Here is a 24,572-nt window from a genome sequence, read left to right on the forward strand (position 1 = left end):
AGATTGTGGGCGCGTGCAGCGCCCTCCACAACCTGGTGGAGAGCAAGGGAGAGGCCTTCTTTCAGGGCTGGGCTGTGGAGACTAGCAGGGCTGACATGCAGCCACCCGCTGCCCCCAGTCGCCAGGTGGACCCCAAGGGGATCTGGGTCCGGGAGGCCCTGCAGGCCCATTTCGACCAGACTGTGGGGTGAACTCTGGCAGGCCCCCCACTGCACCCCCCCATCCTCCACAACACTCCCTGCCCCTACGCCCACACCACAGAGCACCCAAGAACACACCCACCACCACTTTTCTTGCAAATAAAAATAGACCTGTTGTTTGTGAAACCACAAAACGGTGAATTCTTATTATTATATTATTACTACAAATATAAATATTACATATATGATAACCAAAAAACAGTGTAACACAAGGAAGGGGAGAACTATTTATATGGGGGACAGATATCATAAAATAACAGGGGTCTAACACAAACTATATACAACATAAATAAAGGGGATATGTACAAAGGGGGAGGGGGGGGGGTCACGTCCTGGGCCCTGCACCCCCTAACGTCCAGCGCTTGGGGTTGGCGGGCGCGACCCTCACCTCGGCCTCAGCCCTGGCCGGGGCTGGCTGGGGGCCGGGCGAACCGGCAGATACAGCTGGCGGGTGTCAGCAGGCCCCAGGTCCCCCTCGGCGGAAGGCCCCTCGGTGGCAGATGGCGGTGGGACAGCGGGTGGAGCAGCGGGTGGAGCGGCGGGTGGAGCAGGCAGGGCGGGCAGAGTGGCAGCCAGCGCGGCATGGGGGGCCAGGTAGTCCGCGATGCACTCAAACATGTGCATAAAGGCCCCTCATGCCTCCTGGCACCAGGCCAGCGCCCGCTCCTGCAGATGGAGGCGCTGCTCGTCCACCCGCAGGCGCTGCTCCGAGACCTCCAGCTGCCGCCGGAGGATCGCCTGCAGCTGGGGGTCCGTCGCCGTCTGGTGGTGGTGCTGGGTCTGCCGTCGTCCCCGCCCTGGGGCTGGTCGGTGCTCCGCCGAGGGGCTGGCCTGCAGTGATGGCCCCGGTGGGCTCTCCGGGACCACTGACACCTCGTCAGCAGTCTCTGGTCCCTCCGATGGTGCAGCTGCAGAACATGGGGGGTGAAGAAGAGTGGAGACAGCCGTTAGTGTGGGCCCCAAGCCGTGGCCCTTGTCCGCCCACCCCTCTGCTGCTGGTTCCCCATCCCCGTCCCCGGGAGATGCTGCTGCTGCTGATGGGTGTCCCACCCACTTCCCCCGGGGGACCCTAGGTTCTGCTCCCCCCATCCCCAGGGATGGGGCATGGCACTGTTGTGCTGGGGGGGCAGGGGCTGATGCACTCTTCTGAGGGACATGCCACTGTTGTCCTTGGGGCCATGGTCATCTGGGCATGTGGAGGGGCCTGGTCATGTCTGTTGTCCCCGCCCCTCAACCCCGGGGGTGTGCACTGGGGGCGGGGGCACGTACCTGACGGTCCGCTCCTACGGTCGGGGGACACCCTGTGGGCAGATGCCCTCCTGGAGCTCCGGGATGGCAGCACGACGTGGAGCCCCCCCATCACTGGAGGAGGATTCCCCCTCCTCCTCCTCCTCCGGCATCCCAGGGGTGGGCTCCTGGGGTGGCCCCTGGGGTGCGGGGCTTGCCTCCGGGGTGGACTCCGCCTCCGGGGCCTGCTGGGGCTCATTGGCCGAGGTGTCAAGAGTGGCTGGCGGGGAGCAGGTGTGCCAGGGGCCCAGGATTTCCCTGAGCTCCCTGTAAAAGGGGCAAGTGACGGGGGCGGCCCCAGATCGGCTGGCCGCATCCCGGGCCCAGGCGTAACCCTGCCACAGCTCCTTGACCTTACTCCTGTCATGGTCAGGAGTGCGGGCAGGGTGACCCTGGGCGGCCAGGCCCTCGGCCAGCCGAGCGAATGCATCCGCGTTCCGCCTCTTGCTCCCCATTACCTGGAGCACCTCCTCCTCGCTCCAGAGCCCCAGCAGGTCCCGGATCTCGGCCTCCGTCCAGGAGGGGCCCCGCTGCCTCTTCCCTGGCTGGCTGCCAGCCTGGGAGCCCTGGCTCCCTTTGCGGGGGGTGCCCCGGGTGCCCTTGGGGGGCTGGCGGGCGGCCATCACAGCGGGGGCGTGTCTGTGGGCTACAGGGAGGCGTGCAGGCTGGCTGCGTGTTACTGCTGCCGCCTGCACACTCTCTCAGCTTCCTGCACAGGAAGGCAGGGGGTGGGGAGCTTTAAGGGGCCGCTGCACGTGGCAACAATAGAGCTCAGGGGCTGGAGAGAGTGTCTCTCAACCCCTCAGCTGATGGCCGCCATGGCGGACCCCACTATTTCGATGTTGCGGGACGCAGATTGGCTACACGTGCCCTACTTCGACGTTCAACGTCGAAGTAGGGTGCTCTTCCCATCTCCTCATGAGGATAGCGACTTCGACGTCTCGCCGCCTTATGTTGATGTCAACTTCGAAATAGCGCTCACCACGTGTAGACGTGGCGGGCGCTATTTCGAAGTTGGCACGGCTACATCAAAGTAGCCAGCACATGTAGACGCGGCTATATGCCCCACAGTTCTCCGCTTTGGCCTCTTCCACCTCCACTGCTCTCACGTGCACAGGAAATAGGCAACTGGAAGCCCGTGGTTGTAGGCTCATGTTTGCATGAGAGGCTGAAAAATCTTCTTTCTTTCTTTGCTGTTAGTGCGGCCGTGGGGTCTGTGGTTCTGTGCCTGCCTCTTCTGGCTGCCTTTTTTTCTGCGCTGCCTGGTGCCAGCTGCTGTCCCCACCCCCACACCACATAGGAGCTAGGCTGTGGGTCGGGGTCGTGCTTGTATGATAGGACGAGAAACTTCATTTCAGCCATTTACATGTTGTCTTGAGCTCCGCATTCCCTCCCTTCCCTTCCTCAGAGGCAGCACACAGTCTGGAATATTCCCACACCCAGCCGCATCACATGGCTTGATCCCAAACCAATAAAAGGACGTGCTGAACATGCTGCCAGGCAGCTTGTGCGTAGTGAGGAACCTGGAGCCACTTAGAGGAAGTCTCCCTCGGCAGCTCAGATATTGGGGGGATGGCTGCTATTCAGAGGCCTTGGAGACAGCCAAGGGAAATCTCCTTCGGTGGCTAATATTCAGGGGCTGGCTCAAGAGCATCAAGAACCCAGAGGCAGGGGCGGGCATGAGACTTGCCCTCTAATGGATCATCAGTAAAGGATTTAAACTGTACTCAGTAAAATGTGGCAGCCATTTCTCAGGCTCCCTCGCCGTAATTAACCCCTGGCTTCCCATTACCAGTAGGCACAGGAAGTACCCTCGAAAGCTGATCGTGTGGCCATTCAGTGTCACACCTGTGGATATTTAGGTATACATTTCTAGAATATGGATTGGTGCAAGGGTTCAAATTATTGCTCTGAGGATCTTTTTTGCCAGGAGATCTAAATGCAGAGCCAAGATTTTCCTCTGGGTCCACTGGCTATGGGGGCGGGTGGTGGGTCCTGCCACTAGGTTTCATGGGCTCTCAGCAGCTTTAAGTGCCAAAGGCAGGCACCACAGAGCATTGATTACTGTGGGCTGGATGTCACCTGAGGCACCTGGAGGCCTTTTCAGTCAACAGAAGGAAAAACTTTGTCACTAGAGTGTCTGTCCTTTGAGAGCAAATTTTTTGTATGGGCCTGATCTAAAGGTCGTAAAAGACAATGTAATAGCTCTACAATCACCACAATTCTCCAAGTAAGGCTTGCAGTAACCAATGGAGCCATAACTGATTTGATGATCTATTGCATTTTCAGTGTTTTGCCTTTATCTACTACTTACACATACATTGCCAGACAAAAAATCAGTCCAGTAGCACTTTAAAGACTAACAAAATAATTTATTAGGTGATGAGCTTTCGTGGGACAGACCCACTTCTTCAGATCACAGCCATACCAGAACAGACTCCCTGGCTATGATCTGAAGAAGCGGGTCTGTCCCATGAAAACTCATCACCTAATAAATTATTTTGTTAGTCTTTAAAGTGCTGCTGGACTGATTTTTTGTTTTGATAGTGCATAGACTAGCATGGTTAGCTCTCTGTTACTATTCAAACATTCCCAGGTTTTGGAGTGGGTGCAAGGATGAAAATTCTTGTTCTGAGGCTCTCCTTTGCCAGGAGGTCTAAACCCAGATCCAAGCCTGGGCCCGCTGGCGACAGGGGCAGGTGGTGGGTGAGCAACCAAAGCCACCATAACTGATTCAATGAGCCATTGCATTTTCAGTGTCGTGCCCGTGTCTACTTACACATACATTTCGGGTGCAAATTCTTGTTCCGAGGGCCTTCTTTGCCAGGAGGTTTAAATTCCAGATATAGGCGGTGGGTCCTGCCCTGGAGTGTTGATCAGCATCCTGGCCATGGATATAGCACTGCTGGACCGCCTTCACATTCGCCTGGACTTCCTCCATGCTGCAGCAGGGGATGGCCTCATTCTTCCAGGGTAGTGGCTATCCAGCATAGGCTTGGGCATTCCAGCACTTCGCCTTGGGGTCTTGGAGTAGATCCTCTTTGCCCTACAGGTCCAGGAGGGTCTGCACGTTTCACCCAGTGCAGGAGGGACCCACCTCTTCGTGCCCCAGGCTGGCTCTTGGGACCCCTCTGGATGATTCCTTGAGGGCCCAGGGAGTCCCAGGCTCCCTCCTGGTGTGCCACATAGAATGGTGGCTGCAAAGGAGTGGTGAAAGGGTGTTTGCACAGCAGCTTGTAGCTCAGCTGTTTGGGCACACTCAGAAATTACTCACTAGAGTGGCTGGCCTTTGAGACAAAATTATTGATCTGAGGATCTTTTTTGCCCGGAGGTCTAAATCCAGATCCAAGCCTCCAAAGATCCAGTGCTTGAGCATCCTGCTTTGAAAATCTGTCATTTGGGAAACCAAAATCTTTTTTCTAACCTTTCCTAAGTGCTTTACTACCCCTTCCCTCCCCTCCATTATAAAAAGCACATCTCTTATACAGGCAAGCCAGATTCTGCCTGGAAAAAGGGACACTTGGTTAACATGGCAGGGGAATGAGGGAAACTAAATGTAGGAAGTGAAATGTGGGAAGATGTCATGAGATACCCACAGACACTTGTGGGGCATTTTTTTCCTATGCTGCACCAGTGAAAATAGCCAGGGGCTCAGGGAACTGTGGGATAGGTTCCCACAACACACTATTGCAGCAGTCGATTTTTGTTGACTTGTGTGTGGCACCAATAAGTCCATTTTGTGGGGAGCATGTGGGAAGATGAGGATGCTCAAAATTGAATTTGTAAACCCCAGTGTTAATTAATCGATTTTAGCTCGTAGTGTAGATGCAGCCTAAGTTTGGACATAGAAGGAGGGTGTAAGTGTTCAAGCTCTATAAGAGGGGAGATGCACCAAGCCAAAGTGGCTCATTCATTTGTAGTTATCTTTCTGTTTATTAAAGTGAGTTTTCAGTTGCAAGTTTTAAGTCAGTTCAGTGGCACCCGCTAAGTTATCTTGTTTAGTCCTCTGTAGCTCATAGCTTTTTAGCTTCTAAGTTCTGTATCTCACAAAACGGGGAGGAACAACTCACTTCCTCAGATGCTTGAAGTGAAAGAAAGGGATACAGAGACGGAAGTGCAACATCAGTGCTAATTAAATCAGGATAGATCTGGCTCACTTACAAGGGTGATGAGGTGAGAGTACCTGAAGGGGAAATTATTACTCGTAATGAGAAAGCCATTCCATATCTTGATTTGAATCCAATCCAATTATGTCAAATTTTCAAATGAATTCCATCTCAGAAATTTTGCATTGTGGCCTGTTTCTGAAGGTGTGGGTTGTTTGTTGTTGTTTAATGGAAACTTGCAAGTCAGTAAGACTGTGGCCACACTAGCCCCTCCTTTCGGAAGGGGCATGGTAATGAGGCACTTCTGCAGATGCTAATGAGGTGCTCCCATGAATATGCAGTGCCTCATTAGCATAATGGTAGCCGCACACACTTCGAAAGTGCTGATTTCGAAATGCATGCCGCCCATGTAGCCAGGGGCCTTTTGAAATGACCCTCTGATTTTGAAAGCCCCTTCTTCCCAAAATCAAATAGGAAGAAGGTGCTTTCAAAATCAGGGGGTTGTTTCGAAAGGCCCCCAGTTACACAGGCTGCATGCCTTTCGAAAGCAGCACTTTTGAAGCCTACATGGCCATCATTATGCTAATAAGGTGCTGCATATTCATTACCATGCCCCCTCTGAAAAGAGGGGGCTCGTGTTGCCACAGCCTAACTGTATGTCCAGGGGAGGTTAGTTCACAGTGACCTCTCTGCTTCTACTTGACAGTCCCCTGCTTACAAATTGAGGAATCATATCACACTGGGAACTCATGTTCAATTGATTATTCATATCCCTTAGTCCTTTGCACTATTTTTCACAATATTTTCCCACCTTGTAAATATGAGATGTATTCCTTTTTCTTATGACTTTGCATTTGGCTGATGAGAAGTTCAGATGAGTTCAGTTTAGCAGTCATGTCAGAGTGGTGTGTAGAACTTCACTAATTACTTATTGTTCCACAATTCTTGTGAACTGACCAGCAATGGCACACCCTTGCAAACTACACATGGGCTGTTTCTACACTAGCTCGCTACTTCAAAGGGAGGATGGTAAGTAGGGTGTTGGGAGTTTATTAATGAAGTCCTGTGGTGCGTATGCAGCACTTCTTTAAGCAAATTCCATCCCCCGCAGCAACTTCAAAGTGCCAGCTCGCATGTAGCCACGGTTCACCCGACAGTACTTCAAAGTGCCTGGGCAACTTCGAAGTCCCTTTACTTCTCAAAATTTTGTATTTTGAGAACAGGTAGGAAACAAAAAATGAAAAAAAAAAAACCCTTCCAGAGAATACAAAGGACCCTAAAGAGAACAAGGAGACATTGACTATTGGGAAATACCTAACACCTACTTCATGAACAGGTTTATTTTCTCAAGGCTAGCGCCTCCATTCTGTGTACAACGGTTTAAGTTAAGTATGTCAGTGTCTAGAATCAAAGGGATGCTGAACTGTTGTAAAAACTCGTGACTGGACCAAAGAGGGGTGAACAAGCAGCAACTTCTTGGGCAGAGATTTTGTGGAGGAGTTACCATGAGACAGGCTACTGCCTTCCTGTTTTTGTATCCAGAGAAGTAGCTGAGCTTACCAACACTTGCAAGAAAAGGAAAGATTAGGTGAGACCGGACACATATAAACATTTTTCTTAAGCCTTTTCTTTCTGCTGTATGTTGTACTTATTTCAAAGTAATATGTTTTATTTTAAAGCTGTTTTGTCACTTACTTTAATCCACACCGGAAAATTGTCTTGCAAGTGTGAAATACATTTGGGCCTGTTATGTTTTACAGGGCTGGGAAACTGGGTAACCTATTTAAGTCCTGGTACTGAAATGGGTTACCCAGTTTCCTAATCCTGTAAAACACAAGAGGCCCAATTTATTTAAACTATGGGTTTCCACTTTGAGAGAGGTGAAGGAAGCCAGGGCTGTCATCTGCAGGGGACAGTTGAGAGAGATTGCAGTAGGTCTGAAGTGCACCTTTTCCTGTAACTGTGGCATTGTTTACAGAGATTGAACAGCATGGGCCCAGAAAAAATATTCTTCTGCGATATTAATGGAATTAATTCCTTGATGACGATTTTCCCCTTACTGTTACTTTTTAAGATTGGGTAGCACATTTAATCACTCTATTGCCACATTGATTTTGTTCAGTGCTTCCCTTTTAATCAAATATTGTGCAGTCCTTAGGCAAATGCTGCACAGTACCAGAGCTAGGTTTTGATGGGAGGAGTTAATTTGCACAAGCTGCTCTGTTAACATTTTTCAAATGACAAGATGGTCTCGGCTCTAGCAACCTGTCTGCAACAGTAACAATTGCAAGGCTCTTCCCAAGGAACACGGCTGGCAGGTCACGGCAATCAAAAGGTGTACAGAAGGGGCCACTGCGCCTGCTTGGGTATGCAGCTTTCCTGAAAACTCCTACAAGCAGAGCCAGCTGGGGCCTGAGTATGCTGCAGCTAGGCTGGGACAACTACAGGACTTTCCTTCGTGCAGTGGTACTGCTCTGCCGGTAGCGGGACAGCACCGTGCAACCACGGGCAGAAACAAGAAGCGAAGTGAACCGCGGGCGAATAGGAAGAGCGCCGCCTGCCGATGGCAGGGGACAGGAACAAATACAAGGGAGGGATGCGGCGAATGGGGCTCGGGACCAGCGCGCGGCTCGCAACTGCCGCTGCGGAGACGGGGCGGCAGTGGCCCTGCGCGCGCCTGGGGCCCTTGGTGCCGGCTGGGGGAAGGGCGAGTCCTCCAGCAGATGCGCGCGCGCTGGCTTGGGCCCCGCGGCGGAGAGTGCGCAGCCGGAAGTGACGTCGTTGCCAAGCGTAAACAGTTCAGCCGGAGCCTGGTAACCAAGTGGCGGCTGCAGCAACAGTCGCCGGCACCTCCACGCGGGCTGGGTGAGGCGCGGCCGCCTCCTGCCGCTCCCGCGCGTGGCGCTGCCAGGGGGCCGGGCTGCCCCCCTCCCCCTGGCAGCGGCCGCGGACAGCGCAGCTTCGGCCCCATCCCCGCCTCCAGCCGCACCTGCGCGGGGCGCACGGCGCTAGGGAGCCGGGGACGCGCCGCCTGTGACCCGGGCAGCGTGTGCGGTCAGCGCTCCGCGGCGCCGCCCCCGGTGGTTTTCCTGGCAAGCGGCGCGGCGCGGCAGGGTAGCGGGGTCTGGCGGCGAAGATGGCGACCCCCGGGATGAGTTGGCAGCAGCATTACTACGGCGGCGGCAGCGGCAGCGGCAGCGGCAGCTCCTCGTCCGGCGCTGGGAAATTCGCCGCGTCCGGTGCCCATGCGGGGCTCAGCATGGAGTACAGCCAAGATCTGCACCTCAAAATGAGCAAGAAAATAGCCCAGCTCACCAAGGTAAGAGATTCCCCCCCCCAGCTCTCCAGCAGGGTCCTGTCTCCTGCCGCGAGCTGCTCTCCGGGGGAAGGCGGAGATCGCCCAGCGCTCTCGGGTCTCCGCCCTAGAGGTGCAAAACTGGCTTAAAAGCCCTATCGGGTTGGAGATTTCCCAAGGATCGCAGCCACGCCATACGCCGCTTTTAAAGAGGACTAATCCGCCAGGTTTCCGTGGTAGCTCAGTCCCCCAGGGGAGAGCCCACATCGTGCTTGTCACCGGGAGGTAATAGAATTCGTGCTGCTCTTGATGTCTGTTGAAGGTGAACTCGTAACTCAAAGGACGATAGCCTCTGAGACAAATGGTTGCGGTTCAAAAACATGATATTAAAAATGCTTTGGAAAACTATAACGTGAATCCGGTTAATTGTGTTCGTGTACCTAGTTTTGCCTGCATAACTGAGTGGGTTTAGTGAAAATGAGACTGACTGAATTTTGTTTAAGCTCTAAAATGTATAGTTTTTTAAAAATAATCTGCATAAGAGTAAATAAGCCATTCACGTGGCACTTGCTTTGTTCTTTATTAAGAACTTTTAATATCTATTATTTTGAGTGTCCCTTTCCAGTGATTAACCATCTGCAGTAATGAGGTTTTTGTGGGGATGAAAATCTGTTTTGTCTTACATATTTACATACATGGATACCTCAGAGAACTGGAAGGGACCTGGAGAAGTCCAGTCCAGTTCCCTGCACTCACAGCAGGACCTATCCCTGCCACTTTTTAAAAATCTAACTTTCCCCAGGTCCCTGAAATGCCCCTTCAATGTTTGAACTCACAATCCTGGGTTTACAAGGGCAGTTCCCTAACCCCTGAGCATCATGGCAATATCCTAACCCCTTTAAGATAATATTGCACATATATTTTGTTAAATGCTGACATTTTAAATGAACACTGCCAGGGTGGCAAGTTCTACTGCTGTAGTTATGATTTGTGTATTTAGAATAACTTTTTTCCATCTAAATGCCTGACTCAATTTCATGCTTTTTGTTGGTATGGAAAAGAATCACAGTATATAAAAACATGTGAACAGTATAGCATGAGGGAAGTACAAAATGAGTAGTGGAAGGGAAGTAATTGGTTCTGAAAGATTGTTTGAAGTGTCAAATTAAAAACTCCTTAGAAATAATCATATTAGTATCTTCAGACATCTGCTAAACTGGAGAAAGAAAACTATTAATCTCAGTTCAGCTTGTTTGTTGAACAGGAATGTCATGCAGGTCATACCAAATAGTCGTATCTAATTTTTGAATAAAAATAAAGGAAAATACTAATCAGGGTTAGTTAATGTGGACAGCACAGTATGGTACCTCTATGGAGAACAAATTACAGTACTTTGTCAAAGTCAAGTATCAGAGGGGCAGCTATGTTTAGTCTGTATCCGCTAAAGCAGCGAGAAGTCCTGTGGCATCTTATAAACAAACAGATTTTTGGAGCATAATATTTTGTGGGAAAAGACCCAGTTCATTTATGCTCCAAAAAATCTGTTTGTTTATAAGATGGCACAGGACTTCTCATTGTCAAAGACAGATTCTCTTTTCTAGATATTTACTTAAATTAGAGAAGGATCAGAGTCTTCCTTGAGAAGTTATTTTCGTGCTGGGTGAAATACTGTTGCAGCTAGTCAAATAACTACTATAGTTTGTTTTATTGTCTACATATATTACTTAGTTTTAAATCACAATTCAAGTTGTAAAATAATACAGTTTGTAGTCTTTATTATTGCTCACCATGTATGAAGAGTATTCAAATGGCACTTAAATTCCTAACGGTAGTGTAAGCCAGTTTAAGTTGTGGAATATGTGTGAAATAATATTTGTACAGACTAATTGCCATTTGTGTACAATTTTTAGTTTATTCTCTTGTTTCAGTAGTTTTTGCAGCATTTGTTATCCTGGGAAGCATATTCTATTTCCATATTAATTCCATATCTGGTGAGTTTCATGTCATGGGATATATGCTCTATATTTTGAGGTACTAAAAACATAGAAGTAGCTCTGCATTCAGGGATTTTATGCATGTAAATATTCAGAAATGTAGTGCATTGTAGTCTTTCCCCCAACGTATTTCAGTGTAGTAGTTTTTTAAAACTATTGCTTTGTTTTATTTTAAGGTTCATAATGCTGTAAGATGAACCCACTAATGTTGTATATGCAATCTGTTTATTACCAAGCATCCCAGAACATTGTAATAAGCTAAGTATGTGGATCACCCCTCAGGATGTGTACTTGAAAACAGTTTGCTTAAATATGGGCTGATGGTTTGTCTAGACAGAAAATTGTCATGACATGTTGGAATTCAGATATGCAGGGCTTGCCATGCCCTGATGAACCAGGTGAATACTATCAAAACAAAAAAGCAGTAAAATAGCACTTTAAAGACTAACAAAATAACTTATTAGGTGAGCTTCCCATGAGACAGACCCACTTCTTCAGACCATAGTCATACCAGAACAGACTCAATATTTAAGGCATAGAGAACCAAAAATAGTAATCAAGGTTGACAAATCAGAAAAATATTATCAAGGTGAGCAAATCAGAGAGTAGAGGCGTGGGTAGAGGGGGGAGTCAGGAATTAGATTAAGCCAAGTTTGCAAAAGAGCTCCTATAATGACCCAGAAAATTCCCATCCCGGTTCAAACCACATGTTAATGTGTCAAATTTGAATATAAAAGAGAGTTCAGCAGCCTCTCTTTCCAAAGTAGTGTGAAAATTCCTCTTCAGTAAGACACAGACTCTCAAGTCATTCACAGAATGGCCCACTCCATTAAAATGTCAGCTGACTGGTTTGTGGCTCAGGAGTGTGTTTGTCTGTTTTATGCACATTAACTCTTTGTCTAAGAGAGTTTGAAGTCTGTCCAATATACAAAGCATCTGGGCATTGTTGGCACGTGTGATGTTAGTTGAGGAACATGAGAATGTGCTCATGATTCTGTGACTAAACTGGTTAGGTCCAGTGATGCTATCCCCAGAATAGATATGTGGAGCTGGCAGCAGGCTTTGTTGCAAGGAAAAGTCCCAGGACTGGTGTTCCTGCGGTATAGACTGTGGCTGTTGGTGAGAATTCTCATAAGGTTGGGAGGCTGTCTGTAGGAGAGAACAGGCCTGTCATCCAGGGCCTTCTGAAGTGTGGCATCCTGATTAGGGATAGGTTGTAGGTCTTTAATAATGCGTTACAGTGGTTTGAGTTGGAGGCTGTAGGTAATGACCAGTGGTGTTCTGTTCTTGGCTTTTTTGGGCCTATCTTGAAGTAGCTGATCTCTGGGTATTTGTCTGGCCCTGTCGATTTGTTTTTTTTATTTCTTCTGGTGGGTAATTCAGGTTTATGAATATTTGGTAAAGATCTAGTTTTTGGTCTCTGTCAGTAGGATCAGAGCAAATGCGATTGTACCTAAGGACTTGACCGTAAACAATGGATCTAGTTGTGTGTGCAGGGTGGAAGCAAGAAGCGTATAGGTAAGTATAACGATCAGTGGGTTTTGGGTAGAGTGTGGTACCAATCAGGTCATCTTTGCTTTGTACTGTATTGTCCAGGAAATATATCTCTTGCGTGGAGTAATGGAGGCATAAGTTGATGGGTGGGGGGGGTGCAGGTTGTTCAAGTTTCTGTGGAATTCTTCTAGAGTCTCTATAACATGGGTCCAAATCATAAAGATGTCATCAATGTATCTTAAGTAGAGGAGGGATAATAGGGGACGAGAGCTGAGGAATCATTGTTCCAGGTCAGCCATAAATATATTAGCATATTGTGGGGCCATGCAGGTGCCCATAGCAGTTCCACTAATCTGGAGGTATAAATTGTCCCCAAATCTCTGATTTGCTCACCTTGATAATATTTTTGTGATTTGTCAACTTTGATTACAATTTTTGGTTCTCTGTGCCTTAAATATTGAGTCAGTTCTGGTATGGCAATGGTCTGAAGAAGTGGGTCTGTCCCACGAAAGCTCACCTAATAAATTATTTTGTTAGTCTTTAAAGTGCTAATTTACTGCTTTTTTGTTTTGATCATATATAGACTAGCTCGGCTTTCTCCCTGTTACTAATCGACAGGTGGATACTGTATTTTTTTTCACTAGAAGTTCAGAGTGCAGAACTTCTAGTGCAGGGTAGCAGGATCCACACAAGTAGAAGGTGTGTGGCTATCAATTGCACTATAAGTGTACATCAGCATACCCTGTGCTCTTTATATAGGCAAGTACAACAGCCCTTATCCTGAAAAGATGTGTGTCTTTATAGGCTTTATAGGGTCAGTATTCATATTTGTTTGTTGGCAATACTGCAGGTTCTGTTGGCTTTCATTTTTTTTTTGTTGTAGAAAGACTTTTTTGTTCCAGGCACTAGTAGTGGAAGTTTTTCAGGGGAGTGAGATCTACAGTGGAACTCAGAAAATGCCTTATCTTTAGCTATGTATTACTGGAGGAAATCAAGAGGGTTCCACATTTGAGTACCTCTGCCTCACTGCTGGTGGTATAATGGAATAGCTGCAATGAATTTCTTAGATAGCTAGATCCCATATCATTTAGCGTTGTAGGTCAAAAACACCTTGAACTCCTTCCATAAGCTAGTTGGGAAGGAGTGTAAACTATGGAACATTAAGATTTATTTGTTCTGTAATAGTATTTCAGCTCCTATGAACTCCAGTTATGGGCCAGGACCTTGTATTATGCAAGGTGCTATACATCCAAAGAACAGATAATCACTGCCCCAAGGACCTTAGAATTTAAGTAGTTTTTCCTTACGGTAAAAAGTCATATTGAGCTGTTATCAAGCTTACATCTGAGAATATACAGATGTATTTGTGTGCGATTGAAGAATTAAAAAAAGGTTCAAGTGACCAAGTCAGAAAATAGTCTTAAATTGTGTTCTAGATGCTCAGGCAATTTTAGGTCTGGGACTGCCTTGCATATGTTAGTAGAGGATTACTATGTGTTTTTTGTTCAGCCCATTCCAAGCAAACAAATCTTTTTTTTTTTTTTTCTGTCTGTCTGTCTCCATAGCAAACAGTGATTTCATCCTGCTTTGATATTCAGGCATGCAGTTGGTCAAATGTTCATATGCAATCACCTATAATCACAGATTATTTCTTGATGGCATGTTTTAATTATGTTCTGAGATATTATTTTGTCTTCTAAACTGCTACACAGATATTTTGAAGTGCCTAGAAATAAGGCGCTTAAGCCAAATAGGGAGGACTAAAATTGCTTCAGCCATGATTGACCACAAATCTCCTGCATGACGTGAGGCATATTTTTTTTTCCAGAATTGGATTTTTACTACTACCTGATTTGTTTTCCCTGTGAACTAATTACATTAGAGCTACTAATTATATATTGTTGGTATTAAGTACTTCATGAATTTTTCAGATATTAGTACACTAAGTTAGAGAAAGTTAACATCTTCAAAAATACATCTAAGATTTGGTACTGGCAGGTTTGAAGATGTAGGATGGCTGGCATCTCCATACTACTCTAATACAACCATAGTAGGAAACTCATGCATTACTACATAGAACCTTTGGAGATGAGCACCACAGGTAGTACCACCTTGGAAGGTCACAGACTGACAGTTTCTCTCATGGCCCCTGATTGGTCCATGCACCCTATGTGAGCTTGGGAGGAGATCCAGGTTATTTCAGTGCAATGAAACAGACCTCTTCCTCCAGCTGACTGTTTGGTTATACCTGCATCTTGGCTCACTCTTGAACTTCTGACTCCTGCTTTGCCCCATGACTTTGATACTTGAAGTCTGACTGTAGACCTTGTCTTTGTGCCTTGGATCTCACTCCCTAGTGTAGGTACTCAGACCCCATCCCGGGCTACATGATAAGAGTCCTTCCGTAAAGTGCTCAAACACGTGAAGCAAGCATCTCGAAGATATTGACTGTATATTTATGAATTACTTGCATGCCTGTGGATAAAATATTTTCATCCTTCGCTTACTATGTTGGAGAAGCAAATTGAATTGGGACAAACGACACCAAAATCCAAATAATTAGTATTAGCTGGGTCACAGTGTAGTTGAATTAGCTGAAATAAGAAAACTAGTTGGAAGATAACCACCTGTATGTATCTCTATAGGGAGACTTACTGCCGATTGACTGAAATGGAAAGTTCAGATTGCTGCCAGTATACAGGTTAATGGATACCTACCCTGATAGCCATATTCTGTAAACAGAAGTAATTAGCACTGCTTCAGACAAGCGTGTTGAAAAATCTAAAAGTAAAAAAAAATCTAAAAGTCATCTACTAGTTAAAATAGTATGAAAGTTGGTCAGTTCTCCCTAAACATCAAGTTTAAATTTTCCTTTTCCAGGCTTCTTTGTGTTTGGCCCAGTGGCCCAGTTAAAATCAATAAGATCTTTTCATGGAAGAACAGTAAACATTCTGTTTCCTAAACAGTTAGGATTCCTTTCAGTATTTTTCATAAAGACTAAATTTTGCCAAAATCTCTTTAGTAATCTTCTTTTCCTTCGTTGTCCTATCGTTAGAAAAAGGGTTAGGATTCAAGAGTCTGGCACTTGACAGTGTCACTAAAGTAGGCTCATGGAACCTCTTCAATATAGAAGGCATTCCTTTTTGAATTTGGTTGTTGATAGAGTGGGATAAGTGGAGAGAATTTAGATATTGGTATCCTGATCATTCTGTCCTCGGCCCAGGATTTAAATGGCTTAGTTTTTTGACCTAGTAAGCTATTAACTTCAGCATTACAGTTGCTGAGCCTGTAGAGCAGACTTCAGTTTGCCTTCTCAGTAGTCTCAGGGTTTCAGGGGTACATATGTTAATCTTAAAGACTATGTCTAGACTGAAGGCTTCTGTTGACAGAGCACACATCCAGACGGCATCTCTCGTGGAAGGAAGAAGGGATGTTTCAACAGGTTTGTTCTGATATTTGGCCCCATGTGGATAGGTCAAATGCTGGAAAAGCCTCTCCTGACAGACCTGTCGGCAAAAGGTACGCAAATCGCAATTTACTCATCTTTTGCAGACAGTTCCCCACAGTCTAGAGGAGTCTGGGAGAGAGCTGGGGAAGAAATAGTGAAGAAACATTCCTGCAACCCCTGCATAATTCAAATATTTGCCCAAGTGGAGGGGAGACAGCCTGGTTCCCAGCTCCCCTGGGCTTGTAGGAGCTGGGAAACTGACCAGGGCTGGTCAGTTTCATGGCTCCTGCAAGCCCAGGGGAGCCAGGGACCAGGGTGTGGCATGGTTCCAGTCTCCTCCCCGCTTGTGTGACCCTGGGAAACTAACCAGCTCAGTGCTGGTCAGTGTCACAGTTTCTGCCAGCACAGGGCAGGTGGGTACCAGTCACTGGAAAACCGCTGTTGTCAGCGGCAGCAGCCAAGAGTCAGGCTGCTGCCCCTGACAGGACCAGTTACCCAGCCCCTGTCTGGGACAGCAATCTGACTCACACTGCCACTACTGACAGGAGCAGCTGCTGTCATAGTTGGGTGTGTCTTGAGGGCTTACTGTAAATTAACTTGTGGGTAGGGTTTCCTGTTGGTCACTCTTGTGTGTGTTGAATTGTCATTGAAGGTAGTGATTTTTTTATAAGAAATAATGACAAACTTTGGTTCAAACATTGCCACGTATATTTCTTGGTATTTTTTTTGCTTTTACCTGTGGTTCGTGCTGGACAAGTTCAATAAGCATGAGACATTTGGAAATAACACTTGACTGGCTGGAACTCTGTCAGATCATGAAACTTGAGCCTTAGGTTCCGGTAGTTTCAACTTAAATTGCCTGCTGTGTAAACAATTAGAAAAAAGCTTTGTTAAAAGTGAGGTTAGTCTTTGTTGTTGTCTTTAAGAAACACATTTTGAATTCTAAAATTGAAGTTACTAACTTACGACTCGATCCACAAGCAATCTCTAGTTTCCATGACCTTTCCTTTTGTACCTGTCTTTCTGAAAGGTCAAAAGACTGCCTGAATGAAATAATAAATTCTGATTTGTCTGTGATTCCAAGTGTGTCACATGCTTTTTCCTTACCCCCTCAACTTAATGCAGTAAGAATTAAATATTTAATCTTTTGGGAAAGCTTTTCTCTTAGCTGTACAACAGCCCTAAGCATGAGAGCTGCTTCATTATTACACATCCTATGTTAATTCTGAAAAGGCTGTTCTTGACTGAACTCTAGGTTGTAAAAAAGCATCTAGGTTTCTACTGGACTTTTGCATAGCATAATACTTATCAGCAAGCATTCCTGGAACCGCTATACATGCACTTCCTGTGCTGAAAAGTAAACTGTCCATGTCCCTAAAGGGATAATGAGTAGGATGTACCCAGTTTCTCAAAAGGGCGGGGTGGGGGAGAGAGAGCAGTGTGTGTGTGTGTGTGTGTGTGTGTGTGTGTGTGTGTACACATGGTGTGTGAACACACACATGGCAGCGAGTCTCAACTTTGGTCAACTGACTCTGACTTTCCCTGCTGAGCTAAAAATGATGTTGGGACTTGGGGCTGGAGGCTGTGTTGTGACACCCAACAAGGAGGAAGGCTCTCGGAGCCCAATCTACATCCCAAGCGTAGATGTCTACACTGCTGTTTTCAGTCCTGCAGCATGTACCTGAGTTGGTCGATTTGAGATCTGAAACTTTGCCACCACAGATTTTTTTTTTTTTTTTTTTTTTTGCTGAGTAGATGTACCCATAGCCTCTCTGTTCAGCTCTAGTGAAGCTGTGTCCAGGGCTGAATCTTCAATCCTGGTTAGCTATTGGCAAATCACAGGGAGCTCAAAGATGCAGAATATGATAAAAGGAAAGGGAGTCGAGTGAGCAGCACGGGCCAATAGATAGGCCTCCAGAGTTCTGTTCCAACACTGCCACTAACTTGCTTGAACTGTGGGAAGTGACTTCACTTTTGTTTCTTTTCTCCTTCCCTTTTCCTGTTTTGTTTATTTAAATTAGTGGTTCTCAAACTTTTCTACTGGTGACTTCTTTTCTATAGCAAGCCTCTGAGCAAATTCTCTTATATGACATTAAAGAAATGTTTTAGTATGTTTGATATTATAAATGCTGGAGGCAAAGCATGGTTTGGGATAGAATTTCACAGCTCACAACCCCAGTGTAGTAATCTCATGACCCGTGAGAGGTCCTGAACTGCAGTATGAGAACTCCCTAGTTAGATGGCAATTTTGGGGGGCTCGGACTCACTCACTGCTGTACAGGCCCATGTATAATGGGGCCCTGATCTCTCTTGGGGGTCTGCACAGTAACAGCATTTGTACTTGTAATCCATGTCATATCCTTCCTAATGAAACAGACAGTATACACCAGTTTTATACTGAGGAAAGGAATAACTTCCCATTTATTAACTCATGCTTCTTATTTACTGCTACAGAATGCTGTCTTGTGAGAGTACATACCTTGTGTCAAAGCTACTATTCCCTCACTTTGCCAGCTCATATTGTCTGTCAAACTATTGTATATTACTTGTATCGTTTCTGTTTGACTCTGTAGTAGTAGCAAGTATTGTTGTCCCTTCCTTCACTCAAGGAACCTATTAAAATTCTGCTCATATAAGACTAAAAGGGCTTGTCTACACTTGCCCCCAGCTTTGAAGGGGGCATGGTAATCAGGGCAACGGGAGATTGCTGCAGTGAATATGCAGCACTTCATTAGGCTAATTCTCCCCTGCGGCACCTTCAAAGTGTCAAACTTCAAAGTGCCGGCATACGTGTAAAGGATGAGTAAAGACACATCGAAGCGGCCACGGCTACATGCATGCTGGCACTTCGAAGTTGCCACAGGGGGAATTAGCCTAATGAAGTGCTGCATATTCACCACAATGCTTCATTAGTAATCTCCCCTTGCCCCGATTACCATGCCCCCTTCAAAGTTGGGGGCAAGTGTATACCCAGCCAAAGAGAAATCTTGAAATGGGGGAGAAATGGAGAACCTACAGACTGGTCTGTTGCAGAAGTATCTTACAGAATCTACAATAGCTGTATTGCTCAAATTACTATTTTATGTTAACTACCATCCAGCTGTGGTTTGTCTTTTTCATGGTGTTAGCATTTTTCTAAGAAAATGTTTTTTAATTATTTTGAACTTTTTAAACAAACATATGTGTACATCCCAGTCTACATTAAAAATAGCAGTTCAGCAATCCAGTATAATCCCAGAATTAAAAGCGAAGCACAAAAATGTGGAGGACAGAAATTGATAAAAGAACAGATTTGAACAGTAATATCACATGGACAAGTCTTGAATAACAGAATAATGAGCTAGATAAACTCACAGAGGATAGGTCCATCAATGGCTATTAGCCAGGGTGAGTAATAATGGTGTCCCTAGCCTCTCTTTGTCAGAAGCTAGGGATGGTTCACAGGTGGCAGATCATTCAATGATTATTTGTTCATTCCTCTACAACACCTGACACTGGCCCCTGTCAGAAGATAGGATACTGGGCTCGATGGACCTTTGATCTGACCCAGTATGGCCATTACATTATCCCCACCCTTGCTCTGGCTTATTTATACCTGGTCCTGCAGATTTCCAAGACCAGCATCTGATGAAGTGAGTCTGTGCTCACGAAAGCTCATGCTCAAAACTTTTCTGTTAGTCTATAAGGTGCCACAGGACCCTTCGTTGCTGTTACAGATCCAGACTAACACGGCTACCCCTCCGATACATAAAATGGGAAACTTTAAGTGACATGATACTATTGCAAACATGGCAAAGTTAGTTTGTGTTCTTGAATACATTATGTTCATTATTTAGGTTTCTCTAGAATGTGTGACAGTGTTCCCTCCAATTTTTCTCATGCATATGCAGAATGAATTTTGTGTGCAACACTAAGCTGATGGGTTTGGAGTATGTGAGGGGGCTCAGAGCTGGGGCAGAGGGTTGAGGTGCACTGAGATGAGGGCTCCAGCTGGGGGGGTGAGGTCTGTGGGGTGGGGCTAGGGATGAGGGGTTTGGGATGCAGGAGGTCCTAGGGCTGTAGTAGGGAGAAAGGACTCTCCCCAGTCTTGTTTCCCTGCAGCAGCAGCTTGGGATTGAGGGAGGAGGCACCTCTCCTTGCCGCAGCTCTGAATACCGGTGCCGCTCTTGATAGGTGGCTGAATGGCCATGCAGCTTAGAGGGAACATAGGTGTGCAGGGTTTTTAAAGTTCTTTATCTGTATTGTACAAAGCTTGCAGCATGCCATTATAATGAGTGTGAAGGACTGGTGAGGTATGTCCATGCCCATATGCCTTTCTCTCTCTCAAATGTTATCCAGAATCTCTGCTTTCATTTTTTTCCCCAAGTTCATGAATAGCTGTTACGATCATGAAGAAAACATTTCACATTCAACTCAGGATAACCAGTTCACTCCTGTTCCATCTCAGTTTGCAGAGAGCCTGAAGTAATATCTTTGAGATATGAACTACTTCATTCATTTCAGTGGAAGTTAACTTGGATACCAATAATACTTTAGCTGTGTGCTTCAACTGTTTTACTCATAAGATTTTTCTGATGTATTTATCTGCAGTGCATGGTTACTCACTTTGGTTCCGCGCATAGGACGGGGACGCAGCAGGTCCTGGCACCTTCTTCTGAACACATGCAGCATCCCAGCCCAAAACTTCAGGGCAGAGACCTGTAACATGTTGATGAATTAGATATTACCATCCAAGTAATCCCATTATGATAATTGAAAAAAATAATCTTGGAAAGTAATATTATGGTTAGCTTTTAGACAATCAAATAACTTGTTCAAATGTGAATGTCATTTCCTAATACACAACTAAATTTCACTTTATTGAACAATTACAGATGATGTTGAAAGGGGGCATTATTTAATCTCCTTGCATTATTCTGAATAAATCACTATTTACTTTCTGCTGTGTATTAAAACCTTTTTTTATATACATAAATGAAAAGAGCAATCTTGTGTTGAGGCATGCTTGCATTTCCTCTAGTAAAGATAAAGGCAGGAAATGCTGTAACCTGGTCTGTCCTGCAGTGTATATTTTTTCTTCTTGGTGGTTACTCGATAACAAGTAGGATGGCTTCATGTTACCCTCCTATTTGTGAGTCCATTGATGCTGATCAGCCCGATTCTGGAGCTGCAGGCCTTATCACAGAAGGGTCAGGTGTTGGTAGCTGTTGGAGGGATGCAGGGCAGTTTTTACCACTCTTTTCTTCTCTGCCACTCCTCATCTGCACTGTGGTGGGACCTCTACAATTGTGCATACGAAGAGCTTTGTCAGGCAAAAGCAGGCTTGCACAGCTCAGGCAATCCTGGATTGCTGCATCAATGTCAACTTCAGTAGAAGGATGACTTCCAAGATATGGGAAATGCTCCACATTTTCCAGCAGTTTTCCCTTGACTTTAATAGAAGGCACGTGCGATTGTCTTATCCACTAGGGTTGGTGGAGCACCTTGGTCTTTTTGATTTTCAGTATATGGCCAAGATTTTCATATGCTTCGTTGTAGGCATTGTGGTAGTGCTGGTCTGGCTCCCAGGCCTCCTGGCCCCTGTTCAGTCCAGTCACCTATGGCCAGGACACCGGTGCCCTTGAGACGGGGGTGGGGGAGGAGATGGTCATCTGGGGGGAACCTGGGCCTCACCCACTCGTTCCGGGTTCTGACCCAGGGACCCTGTGTGGCTGCTGGTGGTGGGGGAGGGCTCCCCTCATTATGACCACTGCAGCTCTTCCCTGGGCCAGTTCCCCAGATGATTCCTCTCCCCCGTACCTCCTCCAGGTAGTGGCCATGGCAGTAGCAGCAGCAGCAGCAGCAGCAGCCTGTCCCCACTTCTGGCTTGTCTCCTCCTGTGTGTTCAGCCAGCTTGGCCTTACACCAAATCTCAGGGGCTCCTGGGCAGGGGCCTTAGCCCCTTGTAGCTGAGCACTCCTCTCCTCCTCTTGGTTCCCCTAGAAAAACGCCTTTTGCTTTGCTTTGCTTTGCTTCTCTGTTCTGTTCTGTTCTGTTCCCCTCTCGTCCCGTCCCATCCCGTCTCCTCTCCTCTCACTCTCTCTCCCTCTCCCCCTGCCTACTGGGCAAGGGTTCTTTTAAAAGCAAGCTTAAGTGGGACCAGTTGGCCTCAAGCGACCCAGGGCGGCATCCTCCCCAGCTGCTCACGCTCTGCTTGTTAGCCTGCGCTGCTTTTCCCTCTTGTTCTTACCCCCTCCAGCCTTACCTTGTCACAGCACTTAAGATGGTCTGAAGGACTTTTGGAGAAAGAACAGCAACCATGTTGTCATCTGCATATTGGAGCTCCATAGCTGAGGTCATGGAGATCTTGCTTTTAGCCTTCAACCTAAGACAACTGGGCTAGATGGAATCCCTGGCCAAAGTCTTCAAAAAAGGCAGGTTAGAGCTCCACAAACAGCTTCACCTCCTGATGCTCAAGATCTGGGATAGAGAGCAGATACCACAAGATTTCAGAGACACCCTGATCATCAGTTTCTTCAAGAAGAGTGACAAGTCAGACTGTGGAAGCTATTATGGCATCTCCTTCCTGGCAATGGCAAGGAAAAATCTTAGCTCGAATCATTGCAAACTGACTCCTGACACTCTCAGTAGAAATTCTCCTGAATCTCAGTGTGGCTTCTGACCATTTGGAGGAACAGCAGACATCATCTTCACAGCCCGGCAACTGCAAGAAAAAAATGTAATGAACAAAAACAAGGCTCATACATGAGGTTCATCGACCTGACCAGAGCATTCACCTCAGTCAGTCGTAGTGCCCTGTGGACCGTCCTCTCAAAGATTGGCTGCCCCAAAAAATTCATTAGCACTTTTAGGCTGCTTCACGACAACATGACTGCCACAATGTTGAGCAACAGCAGATCCCAAAGTAACCCCTTTGAGGTGAAAAATGGGAGTCAAATAAGTCTGCGTCATTGCACCATCTCTGTTCTGCATCTTCATCACGGTGACCCTTCACCTCATTGATGGCAAGGTTCCAGATGGAATAAAAATTGTCTCTAGAACAAATGCAAAGCTTTTCAGTCTTAGGAGACTGTACATATTACAGCCCTGTCCCACTGATATAAGTGTCCTACTACTTTGACATAACTCCAACGCCCTGAGAGGTGTAGTGCTGATGTTGCTGTAGTTGGGGCAAATCAGTGTTGTCTTTGACACTGGTTTACCTAGGTTGGCTGTCCTGTCAATTTCATGTTTCCTTGCTGGAGCTGTGAAATTACCAAGAAAACCAGGCAACTAGAGCCCTGCTGCCCCCAGCTCCTTATTCCTAGGAGATGGGTTGCTGCTTAGCACTCGGGGAGGTGAGAAGCCTTCGTAGTTGGTTCTCTGCTTCTGTATGGAAAGCTGCTCAGAATTGAGAGCCCTGGCTGTCAGCTTCCCACACTTCCCTGTTTCAGAATTGCTGGTTGAGGTTCTAATAAAGTCCATGGATTCCCCTCCTCCCCCGCATTGTGCTTGAAACAAATCAATAAAGGAGCTTTATAAAACCTACTAACTAGAAAAATTAGGAACTTGGCACAGCGTTTCTAGTGAGAGTTGAATAACTTTTCTGTTAGTAGCCCATAATGCACTTTGGGGAGAGACCAGATAGGTGTTTATACTTTTTAAATGCCTGTCAAAATGAAGTTCCAAAGTCAAATTGGGCATGGATCTTCAGATACCCTCCCGCTTCTTCAGGCTCGCTGAAAGGACAGCATGGAGAAACATACATTGTTGTTGTTTTGTAATGTACTGTATGTGTGGGTTGAGAGAATTGCAGCCATTGGTGCTTTTGTAAGATTTGCAATCAGAAGAATGGCAAATGTAGACATACATTATTGAAATATAACTTTCTGAATTATAGCCAACTTTTCATTACACTGCTGGCTCAATTTATGATTTGCGTCTTTTGATTAACTAGTATTCAGAGATGTGAACCCGTGTTTTAATGTGCAACTTCAGAAGAATCTGTCATTGTGGATTTAGAATGCCTTTTTGAACTGTAGAGACTGTCTTTTATTTAGTTCGTTTGGGAGAACATACAAAACAGAGGTGATGCATATTGCAAGGTGTTCAGTTTCGTCCATGAAACTTTCTTCTTAGTTTGTCAACTTTAAAATCCCTGGAGCTTCATCAAAGTGAAAAGGGATGTAATAACCAGAAGGCGGTCATAAGTCTTGAATGTCACATTGTGGGCACAGAGAACAAGAAGTCTTCTTGCACCTTATAGACTAACAGATATTTTGGAGCATAAGCTTTCATGGGCAAAGACCTGCTTCATCAGATGCATGAGTGGAGGGGTGGTGGTTTCAGAGGGGTATTTAAAGAATGGGATCCCAGTAAAAGGGAGGGCCAGAGCTGACAAAGTCTGTTCAGCAAGGTGGAAATGGCCCAGTATCAACAGTACCTATCAAAAGAGGAAAAAACAAGTCAGATCACACAGGGGGGATATGAGCCATTGTCAGAATCTAATGGGGAGATATTAACACCCAGGGCAGAGAATCTGTTTTTGTAAGAGCAAGGAAGGGTTTTTGTAAGGTGTGAACCACTCCCAGTCTCTGTTTAATTCCTGGTTAATGGAGTCAAATGTGCAAATAAATTACAGCTCAGAGAGTTCTCTCTCTGTTTGTGGGCACAGTTTCGCAGTAGCAGTTCTATAGAACAGTGGGTTTTTTGTTTTGTTTTTGTTTTTTTTTTAATGCTAGATGTAGAAATGGTGGTCATCTTAGTCTA

General features: G+C 46.2%; 1 protein-coding gene across 4 annotated transcripts in view; it reads left to right on the forward strand.

Moving 5' to 3' along the window:
- Positions 1 to 7,921: 7,921 nt before the first annotated feature.
- The window catches only part of FAM184A (family with sequence similarity 184 member A), a 161,097-nt gene continuing 144,446 nt past the window's right edge, over positions 7,922 to 24,572 (forward strand). For 2 of the 4 annotated variants that reach the window (XR_012645058.1, XM_074990667.1), the window contains exon 1: positions 7,922 to 8,912. Coding sequence is in view for 3 of the 4 variants with exons in the window: in XM_074990667.1 (XP_074846768.1) it covers positions 8,730 to 8,912 (183 nt within the window). In the remaining variant the exon portion in view is untranslated. The remainder of the gene's footprint in view (positions 8,913 to 24,572) is intronic. The other 2 variants (XM_074990666.1, XM_074990665.1) reach the window with 2 other exon arrangements.

The sequence above is a fragment of the Carettochelys insculpta genome, chromosome 3, assembly GCF_033958435.1.
Source record: "Carettochelys insculpta isolate YL-2023 chromosome 3, ASM3395843v1, whole genome shotgun sequence".
NCBI classification, from domain to species: Eukaryota; Metazoa; Chordata; order Testudines; family Carettochelyidae; genus Carettochelys; species Carettochelys insculpta.